The 18,722-nt window shown below is 45.3% G+C and overlaps 1 protein-coding gene across 1 annotated transcript in view; it reads right to left on the reverse strand.

Annotated features, from left to right (window-relative positions):
• The window catches only part of LOC141096108 (piezo-type mechanosensitive ion channel component 2-like), a 242,528-nt gene that overhangs the window by 26,554 nt on the left and 197,252 nt on the right, over positions 1 to 18,722 (reverse strand). Inside the window, 6 exon segments of the mRNA XM_073582522.1 lie at positions 5,243 to 5,457; positions 6,143 to 6,290; positions 6,414 to 6,543; positions 10,023 to 10,224; positions 10,418 to 10,606; positions 12,180 to 12,438. Coding sequence (XP_073438623.1) covers positions 5,243 to 5,457; positions 6,143 to 6,290; positions 6,414 to 6,543; positions 10,023 to 10,224; positions 10,418 to 10,606; positions 12,180 to 12,438 — 1,143 coding nt within the window.

Below are 18,722 nucleotides of genomic sequence, written 5' to 3' on the forward strand. Positions count from 1 at the left end.
GCGTTACATCTCGCTGACTAGGCATTGGGTTACTCTGGTGGCTGTGGGTGCAGGCAGGGAAGGGGCTGCTCCACAAGTCTTGAAATCCCCAAGGCTTGCAGGAGAAACTTCTGTATCTAATACTTCCTCCACTGCTTCTACCTCCTCTAATATGCCTTGGAGATCGCAGTCACACAGCTCAAGAGTTGTGGACAGCTATCTAGGACAAGTTTGAGCAATGGCTGTCTCCACTGAATCTGGAGCCAGGAAAGGCTGTGTACAATAATGGTGTGAACTTGGTGGTGGCCCTACGCCGGGGCAACTGCACACGCGTGCCTTGTATGGCTCATGTCCTCAACTCGGTGGTACAGTAATTTCTCCGGCACTATCCCATCCTGGATGCGCTGCTGCAGAAAAGCATGGTTGCTGTTCACTCCTTTCCGTCATTCACAGCTAGCAGGTTATCAACTTGCATCACTAAAGAGGTCTTTCGGCCTACCAGTTAACCAGTTGATATGTGATGTGCCAACATGGTGGAGTTTCATTTTGCACATGCTGCAGCAGCGTCAAGCCCTGGTGCAGTATGTCATTTTGCATAGCCTAGGCCAAAGAAGTACACACGTGGTGCAATTCAAGCTTGCGAAGTAGGCACAGGTGAAGGCCCTCTGCACCCTTCTGCACAGTTTCGAAAAGGCTACTAAGATGGTTAGCACTCACAATGCCATCATCAGCATCACTATTCCAGTCATCTACATGCTGAAGAGGTGGTGGTCCTAAAGGAAGAGGAGGATGCAGAAGGTATCACAATATCTCTAAGTTCCAGACTGTCGTCTCAGAGGTGGGTGCCATGGGAGGGTGGATTACAGCATTCATGGGGGGGGCCAGACAAACTGTTAGTGAAGGTTCAGTAGCCAATGAACAAATGGAGGAGGATGAAGAGGAAATGGTGATAGGCACGCAACAGTCAGGAGTTGAAGAGGATAATGATCCCCTCTCTGTTTTCCGTGGTTGGTGAGAGGGGATGGAGGAAGCAAGCTTGAGTGTTAACCCCCCACAAACACACCATGGACTTGGACTTCATGGAAGCGCCCAACACATGAGCGCCTTCTTGCTGCACTATGTGCAACATGATGCCTGTATTGTTAGGATTAGAAATAGTGCTGACTACTGGGTTGCCACTCTGTTAGATTCACGATACAAGACTAAATTTTACCAGATGCTTCCCCCCTGGAAAAGGACGCGAGCATGCTGGAGTATCAAAACACCCTTGTAGACAAGCTTAAGACTAGTTTTCCTCAAGATAGCAGTGAGGCACACAGTGTTCATCACAGTTTTAGACTTCCAATCCCATGAACTTCGAGTCGTCAATGCAAAAAAATAAACAGTAACAGCAGTGTAATTGGCATAAGCAATTTGTGTGAGTCGTTTCACACATTTTTTAGTCCTTCCCGTGCACCAGCAGAGCAGAGTACAAGTCTGACACATAGTGAATGACTGGAGAGAATGGTGCAGGAGTATCTCAAGCTCAATTTCAATCCCATCAGGGGGTTTTGGACCTTTTTACATTTTGGTCTTCAAAAATGGAAGAGTGACCTGAGCTTGCCAGTCACACCTTGGAGGCTTCATCATGCCCAGCAGCCAGCATTCTCTCAGAACGTGACTTCAGCGGTGCTGGTGGTGCCGTAATGGATAAGGGCATCCGGTTGTCCCCTGAAAGTGTAGACCATCTAAGTTTCATCAAGATGAACAAGTCATGAATCTAGAATGATTCTTGCACCACAGTCGCAGACTGGGCAGACAAGGCGATGGTGTAGTTTTCAGTGTACTGCATTGATCTTGCATTGTTGCAGTCTGTGACTCCTTTGTTGTGGCTTCCTTGGCTGTTGTTGCTACTGCTGCTGATGTTACTAACAAGTGCTTTGGTGGCGCAACAATCAGAAGGTGTGTCACCGCTGTTACTTTTAGAATTTTACTTTTTTTTTTTTTTAAAGCACCTAATATTCCTCCTTTTCCTACTCCTTTTGCTTCCCCCTGAATCCTGACAAGCCAAATTTATGGTAAATGGAGACCCTTATTTGGGTTTCTTTGTTGTGTGTTGCCTGTAGTGGCAGGAGTCTCAGAGCACCATTATACTATTTCTTCTCTGAGGAAATTGATGACACTTTAGTGTTGTGTGCCAATAATTTTTTGAAATCTGGAGACCCCAAGTTGGGTCTCCAATAGGTGGATTGCCTGTAGTGAAAGGGGTCTCAGAGCACCATTAAACTATTTCTACTCTGGGGAAATTGATACCACTTTAGTACTGTGTTCCAATAATTTTTTGATATGCGGAGACTCCAAGTTGTGTCACCATCTGGTGAGATGCCTGTAGTGGAAGGGGTCTCAGAGCACCAGGCACTGGTGACACCTGTCACTCATCCACCTCTTACTTATCAATTTGTAAGCTAGAAATGCTGGGCCAGCTCCTGTCCCATCCTGTTGGAATATGTTTGGTGCAACAACTCCATTCCTGTCTATGAGTGTTTAGTTGCTAGATTTGTATGCTGTTTATAAAGTCCCAGAGGCTCACACAGGGAGAGCATGTGACTGTATTTCCTGTGTCTGTGTATGAGAGAAGTAGCCTGCTACAGATGCTGCACAAATAGAGACACACAAATGATTTATTCCTGATCTATTAAGCATATTGTTCCTGTTTGTTCCTGAATAAAGAAGCTGCCATTGTAACATTTCTACTGTAGGTTAATTGATGCCACTTTTCCGGGTGTCTGCCCCTAATTTTTGGAAATGTTTGGGCTCCAAGTTGGGTCTCCTTCATGTGTGTTGCCTGTAGCAGTAATGCTTCCTGACTGGCAGGCCTGCACTTACTTTCAGTCAGCAACCTGTGTTACTATCCTTAAATGTTTCTAACAATAGTAGTCTACGGACTACTATGTTTGTGCCAGCTGAGTGTGGCTGAGAAGTAAAACAGTTTGAGCAGCTTTTAGGCCCCAGGAAGGTGTTGTTAATGCGTTTGGTTTTGCCTCCCATTAAATTCAGTGGGGTTCGGATAAGTTTGTTGAAAGTCAGAAAGTTCGCTAATACAAGCTGAACCAAACCTTAAAAGGTTCGCTCATCTCTAGTGATGAGCTGTGTTGGTTTGGCGCCACATACAGTGTTTACCTTGGTGGCCAAAAAGTTCAATTTTGGTCTAATCTGATCACAGCACCTTCCTCCATACATTTGGGGAGTCTCCCACATGTCTTTATTGCAAACTCAAAACGAGTGTTTCAATTTTTGTGTGTAAGTAAAGGCTTTTTCTGCACACTCTTCAATAAAGGCCACCTCTATGGAGTGTATGGCTTATTGCAGTCGTATGGACAGATAATCCAGTGTCTGCTTAGGAACGCTGCAGTTCCTTCAGGTTTAGCTTTGGTTTCTGTGCTGCCTCTCTGATTATTGCTCTCTTTGCCTGGGCTGAGAGTTTTGGTGGACAGCCCTCTCTTGGCAGGTTTGTTGTGGCACCATCTTCTTTCCATTTGATGATAGTGGATTTGATGGTGCTCCGGGGGGTCATCAGTCGGGATATTTTTTTAGAACCCAACCCTGACTTGTATTTCTCAATAACTTTGTCCCTGGCTTGTTTGGAGATCTCCTTGGTCTTCATGGTGTTGTTTAGTTAGTGGTGCCTCTTGCCTAATGGTGTTGCAGCCTTCGTGGCATTTCAGAAAAGTTGTGTATATACTGACAGACCATGTGATACTTAAATTGCACACAGGTGAACTTCTTTTCACTAAGCATGTGTCTTATGAAGGTAATTGCTTGCACCAAAAATTTTAAGGGCTTCATTGCAAAAAGGGTGAATACATATACACATGCCAAATTTTAGTTAATTGATCCCATTAATGTATTTTATGCCTACATTTTTCTCACTTTACTTCGCCAACTTAGATTATTTAGTGCTGATGCATCACATACAAATCGGATTACAAAAATATTTAAACACAGATTTTAATGTAACAAAATAGATAAAAAGTCAAGGTGGAGTGGATAGTTTTGCAAGCCAACATATATGTGTTTTAATGAGTAATATGATTAGATCAGTTTAAAGGGGTTCGCTAACGATGGAAAAAAATAAAGAAAAATAGAAAATGTCATTTTGAATAAAGTCCTAAATACCTTTAATCAGGAAATAACTTTCATTATGTCTGTGGAGGTAATTACTATATCACATTAGAATGAACGCTGTCGTCTTGTTACATTCACAGATTCCTATCCTAGAATGTTACTAGGACAGGTGTCTGTGAGCATGTGCAGTAGGAAGCTCTGCCCCTTCCTTCCATCATGTGTAGGAAGACGTGCCCCAGTGGATAGGTGATCTAACACTGGAGATAACAGTGCTGAAATAAGAAGAGGCTGCTCACACTGCTGTCCACCCTGTCTATATGATCTAATACTGGAGATACCAGGAGTGCTGAGGTAAGAAGAGGCTGTCACACTGCTGTCTACCTTGTCTGATCTAACAATGGAGATACTAGGGTTGCTGAGGTAGGAAGAGGCTGTTCACACTGCAGTCCACCCTGTCTTTCTGATCTAATCCTGGAGATACTAGGGGTGCTAAGGAAAGTAGAGGTTGCTCACACTGCTGTCTACTCTGAGCATCTGATCTAATACTTGAGGTACTAGGGGTGCTGACGTAAGAAAAGACTGCTCACAATGCTGTCTACTCTGTCTATCTAAACTAATACTGGAGATACCAGAGGTGCTGAGGTAAGAAAAGACACTGCTGTCCAACCTGTATATCTGATCTAATACTGGAGGTACTAGGGGTGCTGAGGAAAGAAGAGGCTGCTTACACTGTTGTCCACTCTGTTTACCTGATCATATACTGGATATATACCAATTTTTTTTGTTTTAATGTGTCTGGAGCTACACAAACTTGGCTTATGCTCCACTAACAAGAGGGTCTGCAGATCCCCATTATTTGAATTGTTGGGAGTCCCAGTGATCAGACATGAAGGGATAAATATGTTATCCCCTTATCTATAGGAAAACCCCTTTAACATATTAAAGACATAAAATAGATAACATAGTTATGGAGACTACACTCATGTAAAAACAGCCTCAACAATCAGTGCATTTAATCTGCATTTTGTTAGCCAAGATAGGCTATGGAAAGGGTGACTATAGCTTTTTTTTTAAATGGGATGAATGTGAGAGCAGAAAAATCTTACTCTTAAATAGGATAAGGAGTTTTGTCAAATATTTTTTTTTGCCAAAACTCTACCTTTCGGTGACTCCAGGAAGGATAAAAAACATCCAGAAATGGATTCCAAAAACCAGGACAACCTGGAAGACACATTTTCCAAACATCGTCTTTCGCAAGTAGATGGCTCTGTCAACTATCATGGTGCCGAACTGTAGTAGAAGCATAACCAGAAAAGCCTCGGGAACTTGATCCTCAGATAGAGATTCTGTGATATCTGCTGCAGCAGAATGTTTCTGTGGATAAAAAAATTCATGCTTTCAATTTCAGCACTTACATACTTGATGTTTCAGGTGACTTTTGAGAATAAGCAATTATATGTACATACAATACATGACTGTATGTACAGTATATGACTGTATAACTGCATTTTTCACCAGGCTTTCTCTAATTTTCAGTTGTCTCTGTGCTAGTAGGTGGGGACTAACTGCTATGATGCCTCCTTTACACAGAACACAGATACATGAGGGATATCTGATTTCCAAGTTTCTATGTACAGGTATCACTTGTTCAGAAGCAGTACTGAGCAGTGTAGACGTCATTTCAGCACTGGGATGAGATAAATACTGCAAAACAGCAGTACTGTGTCCATGTTCATCCCACACAGTCTACTTACGGTATTCCTCCATCTCTCCTTCCCCTCTCCATAGACAAATTAGGCAGCTATAATTTAATCCCTACGTGAGCTGACAATCCATCTCATCTTGAGGAAAAAGGATTTTAGTTGAATTTTTTGAGTAAATAAAATTTCAGAATGCAGGAGAATAATTTTTTCATAAATAGAGAAAGAAGAACATTTCTCTGATAAGATATATTACAAAGGTTATCTTAGGTTTTACTATGGATTTGTTGAAACACTGTATTTTTGGAAAAACACTTGATCTTGAGAGAAGAAAACTAATTTTTCTAAACAATACTTACCCCAAATGCCCAGTACCCGAAGATGACAATGATAAAATTAATTACATCGACCAGGAACATAAGTGCATAGACGTCACACACTGGACTATATTCTGGGTGTATAATGTCGTAGAAGAACTGTCTGATGGGCAAGTAGATCTGCAGGGCTCTGTAAAAAGATGAATGGTTCATATCATCTAATTACAAGACTGAAGTCAAACTCTAAGGCAGATCTTGTAAGGACTGATTACTTTGCTTGCTTTTCCCTATATATGCAATTATAAAATGTTACATTTTCACCGCCAGTTTCTTCAGTTTGATCCACTGCTGCTTTAGTCTTTCCTTCATTGTCTGACGTTTCTTTTTGGGGTTACGTCTGAAACAGTTCCACTTCCTCTTAGCGTCTTTCTTCTGAGGAGTACCTGAGAGGTTAACAATGATGTAGCCAAACAGCGGATGGAATAGATAACACATACATACAGGGCCGCCATCAGGGCATTACTGCCCTTACTGGCATATGGGATCCAGTAACCAGAAGATGCCCAGACCGAGCCCCCTCTCTTCTGCTCACCGGGCCCCAGTGGCAGGATTCTGTTGTTTCAGTAACTGAACATGCATCCTTGTACACACGTTCACATTCAGTTAAAATCTATATTGATGTATGGGAAGACTTCCTGCAGGGCAACAGTTAACAACTGCCAGCCAATCACAAGCTGACAACTGGTGTCAGTGTGCACGTCGCCGGTGTATGATGTCACTGCCATACGCCAGCACTTCCGTGCCTCAGATGAATCGGGGAGAGGACACCGCTGGACCTCGGCCAGGTAAGGAGAAACTTTTCTTTGTTGTTGTAAAGCCGCACTTTAGGGGCAGTATGCAGAGACATGGAACCAGTGTGAAGAGACATGGGGGCAGTGTGGAGAGACATGAGGGCAGTTTGGAGAGTCATGGGGTCAGAATGGAAAGACATGGGGCAGAATGGAGAGACATGAAGGCAGTATGGAGAGTCATGGGGGTAGAATGGACAGACATGGGGAAATGTGGAGAGACATTGGGCAGAATGGAAAGACATGAGGGCAGTATGGAGAAACATGGGGGCAGTTTGGAGAGACACGGGGGCAGTTTGGAGAGACACGGGGGCAGATTGGAGAGAAATGAGGGCAGAATAGAGAGTCATGGGGCAAAATGGACAGACATGGGGGCAGTATGAAGAGACATGAGGACAGTATGGATTGTAATGGGGGCAGAATGGAGAGACATGGGAGAAGTATGGATAAACATGAGGGCAGTAAGGAGAGACATGATGGCAGTAAGGAGAGACATGATGGCAGCATGGAGAGACATTAGGGGAGTATGGAGATACATGAGGGAAGTATAGAGAGTCATGGGGGGCAGAATGGAGAGAGATGAGGTCAATATGGACAGACATGTATCAGTATGGAGAGCAATGGGGCAGTATGGAGAGACACGAGGGCAGTATAAGAAAATGCATGGGGCAGAATGGGAAAACGCACGGGGCCAGGAATGAGACACGTGAGGTTCGGAATGTACATATGGGAGCAGGATGTGGCACATTATTTCTGTAGGGGCTAATTAAGAGATATTACTACTGTGATGTATTTTATTTTTGAGGATACTGTTTTCAGTGTGGGGTAGGAGAGGTCCTGTTACTGTGCAAAGCAACACTGTCAAAAAATGGGGAATGTGCTCTACATAACTGTGTTATTTTGTGCAGAGATGACTCCTGGCTGGAAGAAGTGATGGCGGTCTGTGCTGGATGAAGATAAAAGACTTCAACTAGAGACATCACTGGTGAATCAGTATGCTACAAGTACACTGACACTATACACTGTATACTATGTTCAGAGCTCCTGTGTATAATGTCGTTAGTGATCACTATTATCTGTACACTGACACTATAGACAGAGATCCTGTGCATAATCTAATTGGTGATCACTGCATTACCTGTACACTATATACAGAGCTCCTGTCTGTAATGTCACCAGAGATCACTGTATTAGGCTAGTTTCACACTAGCATTTTGAAGCGCAGTGGACGCTCGCCGTGAAGTTCCGCCCCCTGCTGCTCCTCCGGTCAGCTCCGCCTATGGGCGCAAGACGCTCCATGCGACCTGCGTACTCTATCTTTAGCATTAGGTATGCAGGCCGTGCGCAGGTATGCTTTTGCTGGCGCATGCATCCTTTTGACGGTGCACCGGCTGCACAATGATGCGTTTGGCGCAGGTGGGTGCACCGTCAAAAGGATGTATGCACCGGCAAAAGCATACCTGCGCAAGGCCTGCGTACCCAATGCTAAAGATAGGGTATGCAGGTTGCATGCAGCGTAATGCGCCCATAGGCGGAGCTGACCGGAGAAGGCGTGGCAGGGGCGGAGCTTCGCGGCGAGTGTCCGCTGTGCCTCAAAACGCTAGTGTGAAACTAGCTTTACCTGTACACAGACACTATATACATAGATCCTGTGTATAATGTTAGTGGTGATCATTGTATTACCTGTACACTGACACTATATGCTGAGCTCCTGTATATAATGTTACTGTGATCACTGTATAACCTGTACACTGACACTACATACAGTGCCCATGTGTATAATGTCACCGGTGATCACTGTATTACCTGTACACTGATACAATATACACAGCTCCTGTGTATAAGGTCACTTGTGATCCCTGTATTACCTGTACACTGACACTGTATACAGAGCACAGGTGTATAATGTCACCGGTGATCACTGTGTTATGTGTACACTGACACTATACGCTGTGTACTATGTACAAAGCTCCTGTGTATAATGTCGGTTATGGTAATATTAGTATTGAAGGTTATTTTTATTAATCATCAGTATTGTAATATTCTGTTACTATGTGGTGGCAATATGTGGTCTGGTCATGATGTGATAGTATTTGTCCCTTGTATGTGGTATTATTGGTCACTATGTGGTGGTAATAGGTGGTCCGGCCATGGTGTGGCGGTATTTGTCCCTTGTACATGGTAAGATTCTGTTACTATGTAGTGTTAACACGTGGTCTTGTTATGGTGTCACGGTATATGTCCCTTGTATGAGGTATTATTAATTCACTATGTGGTGGTAATATGTGGTCTGGTCATAGTGTGGGGGTATTTGTTCCTTGTATGTGGTAATAATATATGGTCTGGTCATAATGTGGCAGTATTTGTTCCTTGTATGTGGTAGTAATATGTGGTCTGGTCATGATGTGGGGGTATTTGTTCTTTGTATGTGGTATTATTCAGTCACTATGTGGTGGTAATATGTAGTCTGGTCATGGTGTGGCGGTATTTGTCTCTTGTATGTGGTATTATTCGGTCACTATGTGGTAGCAATATGTGGTCTGGTCATGGTATAGCGGTATTTGTTCCTTGTATGTGGTATTATTCAGTCACTATGTGGTGGTAACATGTGGTTCGGCCATGGTGTTACAATATTTGTCCCTTGCATATGGTATTATTGTTCATTTTAAAAAATAAATAAAAATGTACCTAAAAAGGTCCAGGATATTTTAACAAATGTTTAATTGGTTAGAGCAGGGTAGGACCCTGCCAAAAGAGTTTACCTTGTCGTAGTGGCGGCTTAAAAAATGTTTTGGCCAAAACAAAAGCTGCTGTCTATGTATGTGATTTGGTGTTAGATGTGAACTGTTAATGTGTGATTGATGAGGACGTGGTACAGAAGTGGAGCTTTTCCAAGAGTAGACGGTGGGTCTGTGGAAGATTCGAGGATTGGAGGAGGAGCTGGGATGAGTGGAGCCTGGGAGGAGTCTCAGTGGGGCCCGAAAATGTTGCCAGTATGGGGCCCTGAAATTCCTGGTGGCAGCCCTGCATACATATATGCATGAGAATCTTCTTTGAAGAAAACACCAAGGTACCTTCAACAACTGGTTTTTGAGATGCTCTCCTCTTTCTAAAGACGTTCTTTGAAGCATTCTGATGTTTAAATAGATGCCAGGGAACCAAGCCGGTGTCTGTATCATCTTCTCCTTTACTCCCTCGTTTCTTTTGCCTCTTAGTCTTCTTCTTCTTTTTGGACTCTGGTAGACAGACCTCCTTATTGTCCCACAGGCCATGACACTACGTACAAGAATTATCATTACTACAATAATACATAGAGAGCTGCCACATTTTTACCTCTGATTGTATACGATCATTAGTAGACAGGTCAATTAGTCTTTTACAACTCCACACCAGATAATAAAAGACCTAATTTTTGCATCCACCTGTATTACAATAGAACTGATAGTATATGTTACTAATCAAAGCTTACTTTAAGGATAGACCGATGCAAAAACAGGGCAAGAAGCTGTATCAGGTCAAAGTGTACATAGCCATCTTTCTTTTCAATGCCAATTATGTTGGGGAGACGGAACGGTTTGTCTGCATTCATACTCCGATACACTGTCGATGTCCATGGAAAAAAGCCAAACTGGAAAGAATACTTTATGACAACTGTAATCTAGGAAGATATTTAGTAAAACAAAAGAAGCTATAGTTATAAAATAATGAACTAACCATTTGCTCAATGCAGCTAAAATTCTCATCGCTAGACATTGGAAGGATAACGATCCCCCTTCCTTATCAGAATGGGCTAACGAAGCCAATAGCATCTACTCTCTTGAAAAAATTCGACTGACTTATTGTAAACAAGAAAATTTACAAAATAGATGGCAACAATGGTTCATATACCAAAATACCATTAAGTATTAATGTACGGAATTTTGTTAAATCTATCGTCCAACGGGACTATCAGCCATGCTCCTCCCCTCCCTCCCTAACTTTACCAGCCTTCATGTTTACCCCCCTCCTTTCCCTTTCCCTAACTCCCCTCCTGAACTTTCTCATGAAGAAAATTGAATGTTGAATATACTGACTTGTATTTTGATATTTCTGTAATGACATTCTTAAATAAAGAATTTATAGAAAAAAATAATGAAATAAAGCAAGAGTACTTCTACTGTAATACTCCCGAATCTAATGAATGGCATCTATCACAGTGTTAAGGCCCCGTCACACATAGCGATCTCGCTAGCGAGATCGCTGCTGAGTCACAAGTTTTGTGACAACAGCGATCTCACCAGCGTGATCGCTGTTTGTGACAGCGATCAGCGACCGGCCCCCCTTCCGGTATCGCTGATTGCTGCAAGAAACCTCTGGACATTTCTTTCGTCGCTGATCTCCCGCTGGCCAGCACGCATCGCTGCGTATGACAGGCGGGAGACCAGCGATCAGCTGGTAACTAACGTACACATCGGGTATCTAAGGGACGCACATCCCTTGGATACCCGATGTGTACGTTAGTTACCAGCTCCCTGCATCAGCGCGCTGGTAACTAACGAACACAGCGACACCGCGCACTCGGCGACACTGTGCTGATCGCTGGTGAAGCTGTCTGTGTGACAGCTCACCAGCCGTCACATAGCGACTTACCAGCGATCCTGACACGTTGATATCGTTGTCGGGATCGCTGGTAAGTCGCTATGTGTGACTCCAGCTTTACTCACATGTCTCGACTCCAGGGCCAGCTCTGCTCCCTTCCCCTATGGCCACCACCCTTTGTTGTTCTCCACGTTGGGTTTCATAAGTTCCTCTAAAACCTTCAGTGATATCACCCAAGGCTGTTTAGGACTGACTTAGACATTCGTGTGTATCTGACTACTGAGCTGCAGCAACCTGTGGGATTATGTATAGGGTGCTCTGGGTGACCCATCAGGTAGGTAGATTTCACCGTGGTTCACCATGTGCCCTGCCCATCCAACCCTAGGTCACCACATGTTAATCGTAACTGAGCTCCTAAAAAGACTATCCAGATCGACAGAGCTTTCCTCCTCTTTCTCAGAGAACTCCAACTTTTCTTTATCCCAGCCCAGTGACATAACTTTTCATGTATGATAGCTGTCTGTATTCAACTGTTATCTAACATGTATGTCTAGCATTTAGTCTAAGGCTACACAGTGACTTATATTTCCTGAATCAAAGGCTCGGAGTTATCACATCTAGAATACAGCATAATAATTTGCTGGAGTTCATACCTCAGTATAGATAATGGCCGTCATCCAAAAGCGTTTAGTTGGTCTAGGCACAGACAACATGGCCCATAGGAATATGAGAATCGGCAGAATCAACGACAGGATAGATGCCGACATCATGTGATTAAGAATGATGACAAAATAACAAAGCATTTCAGACTTTGATACAATGGTATTATATAGGGCAAAGATTAGGCGCAGGGGGCGCGGGAGAGTCTGAAAAAACTTGTCCGACTCCTCCAACTCTTCATCACAATACATCCTGGGGATCAAGAATTGAGAAGAATACATGATATCGGGATCAAAGTGGAACATTCGCTGGTGCATAAAGTATTATATATATATATATTATGTAAATATATTTGTAATATAAATTATATATATATAATTTACCAAAGTAGTTAATCATTAAATAGAAAGATAAAGGACACATTATACATGCCAAAAATATAAAAATACCAACCAGGGCTGGGAAGAGGGGTAGGCAGGTTAGGCATCCACCTAGGGCGGTACCTCCTGCCTCTCTGATGGGGGCGCACTTGGGAAAAAAGAAAGTGCCATGGCTGAATGTCTGCGGCCACACAGCATCTTCCCCCGGCTGCAGACATTCAGCACAGTCACGGCCGATGCGCAGGCACGGAGGTGAGCGATGTCAGTCACTGACACTGCTCACCCGTCTGTCCTGCGTCCCAGCCATCACTCCCTCCCTGCACTCTACACAATTGATCACAGAGCCGCAATGCTGGTACACAAGCAGAGGAGCTGTAATCAGCTCCTTGCTCCGCCAGGATCTCTAGCAGCACACCGGCCACTTTTAGCCTGCGCCCTGTAGGAGAAGGCGCACGCATGTCAGATTGCGCGATGAGGTGACATCATTCATCACACCATCCAGCATCCACTGCTGTTCAGAAAGCAAGAGGAGACGGTGACCGCGGTGTACAGGAAGCCCCTATTAGCTGAGTATAAGGCTATGTGCACATGTTGCGGATTTTATGCATTTTGCCACGTTTTTTCGCCGCGAAATTGTGTAGAAAAAGCAACCCATTAAATTCAATGGCATTCCGCACATGCTGTGCTAATGCTGCGTATTTTTCCACGGCAGAATCGCATCGCAGAAAAATACACAGCATGCTCATTCTTTGCGCGGAATCACGGGGATTCCGTACACATAGGAATGCATTGTTCCGCTTACTTTCCGCATGTGGCTATGCCCTCAATGCGCAAAGTAAGCGGAAAATGTGCGGATGGTACCCAGGGACCGGAGGAGAGGAGACTGTCCTCCAGGCCCTGGGTACCATAGCCCTGTTAAAAAAAAGAATTAAAATAAAAAATCGTGATATTCTCACCTTCCGGCGGCCCCCGCAGCCTTCCCGATCCTCGCGATACTCCCAGCGAGTCCCGTTCCCAGTGATGCCTTGCGACAGTGACCTGTGATGACGTAGCAGTCTCGCGAGATGCTACGTCATCTGGGGTCATTGTCGCAAGGCATCGCTGGGAATGGGACTTGTCGGGAGCATCGCGAGGATCGGGAACGCTGCCTGGGAAGCCGGAAGGTGAGAATAACACGATTTTTTATTTTTTTTATTATTTTTAACATCCTATCTTTTACTACTGATGCCGCATAGGCAGCCTCATAGTAAAAAGTTGCTCACACTTGTCAAACACTATGTTTGACAAATGTGACCAACCTGTCAATCAGTTTTCCAAGCGATGCTACAGATCGCTTGGAAAACGCTAGCATTCTGCAAGCTAATCACGCTTGCAAAACGCTAGTTTTTTGCGGGAATTCCGCATGCGGAGTTCTCGCGGCACGGAGTTGCCGCGGAAATGTCTGCACGTGTGCACATAACCTAAGTCTTTTTTATATTTTGCAAATGAATGGGGAATATTATTATTATGCATTTATATAGCGCCATTTATTCCATGGCGCTTTACATGTGAAAAGGGGAAATATAGACAAGTATAATAAACATGTGTAAGACAAGGGACACACAAGTACATAAGGAAAGGGGACCCTGCCCGCAAGGGCTCACAGTCTATAGGGATGAGTGAGGATACAGTAGGAGAGGGTAGAGCAGGTCGTGCGGTGGTTCAGTAGACCGAGGATCATTGCAGGCTGTAGGCTTGTCGGAACAGGTGGGTCTTCAGGTTCTTCTTGAAGATTTCCGTTGATGGTGAGAGTCTGATGTGTTGCGGCAGAGAGTTCCAGAGTATGGGGGAAGCACGGGAGAAGTCTTGTATGCGGTTGTGAGATGAGATAAGGGGGAGTAGAGAAGGACATCTTGAGATGATCGAAGGTTGCGTGCGGGTAGGTACCTAGAGACCACGTCACAGATGTATGGAGGAGACAGGTTGTGGATGACTTTGTATGTCATGGTTAGGGTTTTGAATTGGAGCCTCTGGGCAATAGGATGCCAGTGAAGGGCCTGGCATAGGGGGAAGGCTGGGGAATAGCGGGGAGACAGATGGATTAGTCAGGCAGCAGAGTGTAGGATGGACTGGAGCGGAGCCAGAGTGCTAGAGGGGAGGCCAGAGAGTAGGAGGTTGCAGTAGTCAAGGCGGGAGATGATTAGAGCGTGCACTAGTGTTTTTGTGGTTTCGTGGTTGAGGAATGAGCGGATCCAGGAAATATTTTTGAGTTTGAGGCGGCAGGAGGAGGCGAGGGTTTGGATATGTGATTTGAAAGAGAGCGCAGAGTCGAAGATCACCCCAAGGCACCGTGCGTGCGGGACTGGGGAAAGAAAGCAGCCATTGACATTGATGGATAGGTCTGGTGGAGGGGTAGAGTGAGATGGGGGAAAGATGATGAATTCTGTTTTGTCCATGTTCAGTTTGAGAAAGCGAGCAGAGAAGAAGGCTGAGATAGCAGACAGACATTGCAGGCTTTCAGTCAGTAAGGAGGCGAGGTTGGGTCCAGATAGGTAGATCTGCGTGTCATCGGCATAGAGGTGATACTGCAAACCGTAGGATTCTATGAGCTGTCCCAAGCCAAAGGTGTAGATGGAGAATAGTAGGGGTCCTAGGACAGAGCCTTGAGGAACACCAGCAGACAGGGGGCGAGGTGAGGAGGTGGTGTGTGAGAGAGAGACATTAAATGTTCGGTCTGTTAGGTATGATGAGATCCAGGATAGGGCCAAGTCTGTGATGCCAAGAGATGAGAGAGTCTGTAGCAGGAGGGAATGGTCTACGTTGTCGAAGGCAGAAGACAGGTCCAGGAGAAGGAGAACAGAGTAGTGTCGCTTGCTCCTGGTGGTTAGTAGGTCGTTAGTGACTTTAGTTAGGGCAGTTTCAGTTGAGTGATGAGGTCAGAAGCCAGATTGTAACCGGTCAAAGAGGGAACAGGAGGAGAGGTGGGAGGACAGTTCAAGATATACATGCTGTTCCAGTAGTTTTGAGGCGTAAGGGAGATGAGATATCGGGCGATAGTTAGACACAGAGGATGGATCAAGGGAGGTCTTTTTGAGGATGGGTGTGATTGAGGCATGTTTGAAGGATGAGGGAAAGACACCATTTGTAAGTGAAATGTTGAAGAGGTGTGTTAGAGATGGGATGAAGACTATGGCCAAGTTAGGGATGAGGTGAGACGGGAGTGGGTCGAGGGCACAAGTGGTGAGGTGTGATCTTGACAGAAGGGTGGAGAGCTGATCTTCTGTCATGGTCGAGAAGCTGGCTTTTGCAGAACAGGGCTGAGCGGCTGAGAGGGGCATTGGGGGCTGCGGGCCAAAGTTTTGTCTGATCGTGTCGATCTTCTGCTTAAAGAAGGAGGCAAAGTCTTCAGCAGAAATGAGAGGAGGGGGAGGAGGTGCTGCGGGACGGAGTAGAGAATTGAAAGTGTTGAAGAGTTGTTTAGGGTTGTGAGACAGGGCGGATATGAGAGATGCGAAGTAAGTTTGTTTAGCGGCAGAGAGCGTGGACTTAAAGCTGGCAAGGGAGTGCTTGTATACGCTGAAGTGCTCAGTAGAATGGGTTCTCTTCCATCTCTGCTCAGTGGCCCCGGAAATGCATCTCAGTTCTTTAGTCAGTCTTGTCAGCCAGGGCTGCCTGTTGATTGTACGAGTTTTGCTGTGTGTGAGGGGAGCAGCCGAATCAAGTGTTGCTGTTATTGTGGTGTTATAAAAAGTGGCAGCAGCATCTGTGTCATGAAGGGAAGCTATGTCTGTAAGAGGGAAAAGGGACTCAGAGAGTGATTGTAAATTGAGGTGTTTGAGATTCCTGCGAGGGTGAGTGAGTTTATGGAGTGGGGGTTGCGCAGTAGAAGAGGAGAGGGAAGAGAATGTCAGTAGGTTGTGGTCAGACAGGGGGAGGGGTGAGTTGAGATTAGTGAGGGAACAGAGACGGGTGAAGATAAGGTCCAGCGTGTGACCATCTTTGTGAGTGGCCGCAGAGGACCATTGAGTGAGGCCAAGGGAAGCTGTGAGCGATAGAAGTTTAGAGGCAGCTGGGGTGGAAGTGTCAATAGGGATGTTGAAGTCGCCCATGATGATGGTGGGGATGTCAGCAGAAAGGAAATGGAGTAGCCAGGTGGTGATGGCTAGTTCTGGGGGGCGGTGGATGACAGACAGTTGGAGGGGGAATAGATGCAGACGGAGTGAAGGAAGAGTAGCGGAGGGTGGCAGAGGAATTGGGGTAAAGGAGCAGGTATCAGACAGGAGCAAGCCAACTCCTTCACCACGTTTGTTGCTGGGGCGAGGGGTGTGAGAGTGATGGAATCCGCCATAGGAAAGCGCAGCTGGAGAGGCTATGTCAGAGGGAGTGAGCCAGGTTTCAGTGATGGCAAGGAAGGAGAGTTTGTTGGTAATAAAGAGGTCATGGATAAACGATAGCTTGTTGCAGACACAGCGTGCGTTCCATAGAGCTCCAGGTAGGGGGACCGGGGAGTGGGGGCTGGATGAATAGGTATGAGGTTGTCATGGTTGCGAAAAAGTGTAGAAGATCGTGGCAGGATGTTAGAAATTAGTGTGGAGATGTGTTGAGAAGGGCCAGGATTTGGGGATACGTCGCCAGCAATGAGGAGTAGTAGACAGAGCATTAGAAGGTGGGAGCAGAATAGGACATGATGTGGCTGTGTGTGTCTGGAGAAAAAGAATATAAGAGGGAATGTGTTGGGAATTCCCTTGCTCGGACTTCTGAGCCGAGGCTCCCTCTGCTCCCTCTGGTGGTTACTCGGAGTAGTGGAGCTGGCCAGGTTGATGGAAGTTTGCCACCCAATGACGATAATTGGGAATCTGGGATTACTGGCTGGGAGCATATACACTCACTGGCCACTTTATTAGGTACACCTGTCCAACTGTGTGTTAAGACTTAATTTCTAATCAGCCAATCACATGGCGGCAACTCAGTGCATTTAGGCATGTAGACATGGTCAAGACAATCTCCTGCAGTTCAAACCGAGCATCAGTATGGGGAAGAAAGGTGATTTGAGTGCCTTTGAACGTGGCATGATTGTTGGTGCCAGAAGGGCTGGTCTGAGAATTTCAGAAACTGCTGATCTACTGGGATTTTCACGCACAACCATCTCTAGGGTTTACAGAGAATGGTCCGAAAAAGAAAAAAAATCCAGTGAGCGGCAGTTCTGTGGCCGGAAATGCCATGTTGATGCCAGAGGTCAGAGGAGAATGGGCAGACTGGTTCGAGCTGATAGAAAGGCAACAGTGACTCAAATTGCCACCCGTTACAACCAAGGTAGGCAGAAGAGCATCTCTGAACGCACAGTGCGTCGAACTTTGAGGCAGATTGGCTACAGCAGCAGAAGACCACACTGGGTACCACTCCTCTCAGCTAAGAACAGGAAACTGAGGCTACAATTTGCACAAGCTCATCGAAATTGGACAGTAGAAGATTGGAAAAACGTTGCCTGGTCTGATGAGTCTCGATTTCTGCTGCGACATTCGGATGGTAGGGTCAGAATTTGGCGTAAACAACATGAAAGCATGGATCCATCCTGCCTTGTATCAACGGTTCAGGCTGGTGGTGGTGGTGTCATGGTGTGGGGAATTTTTTCTGGGCACTCTTTGGGCCCCTTGGTACCAATTGAGCATCGTTGCAACGCCACAGCCTACCTGAGTATTGTTGCTGACCATGTCCATCCCTTTATGACCACAATGTACCCAACATCTGATGGCTACTTTCAGCAGGATAATGCGCCATGTCATAAAGCTCGAATCATCTCAGATTGGTTTCTTGAACATGACAATGAGTTTACTGTACTCAAATGGCCTCCTCAGTCACCAGATCTCAATCCAATAGAGCATCTTTGGGATGTGGTGGAACGGGAGATTCGTATCAGGGATGTGCAGCCGACAAATCTGCGCCAACTGTGTGATGCCATCATGTCAATATGGTCCAAAATCTCTGAGGAATGCTTCCAGCACCTTGTTGAATCTCTGCCACGAAGAATTGAGGCAGTTCTGAAGGCAAAAGGGGGTCCAACCCCTTACTAGCATGGTGTACCTAATAAAGTGGCCAGTGAGTGTAATTAAGCAGGCTTCCCTTGGTGGTTGCTGGTGATTTCCTCCTTGTGTATTTGGAGTTCTTTTGTCTCCTGCC

This window comes from Dendrobates tinctorius, unplaced genomic scaffold (assembly GCF_039654945.1).
Source record: "Dendrobates tinctorius isolate UK_male_01 unplaced genomic scaffold, ASM3965494v1 ptg000071l, whole genome shotgun sequence".
Lineage (NCBI taxonomy): Eukaryota > Metazoa > Chordata > Amphibia > Anura > Dendrobatidae > Dendrobates > Dendrobates tinctorius.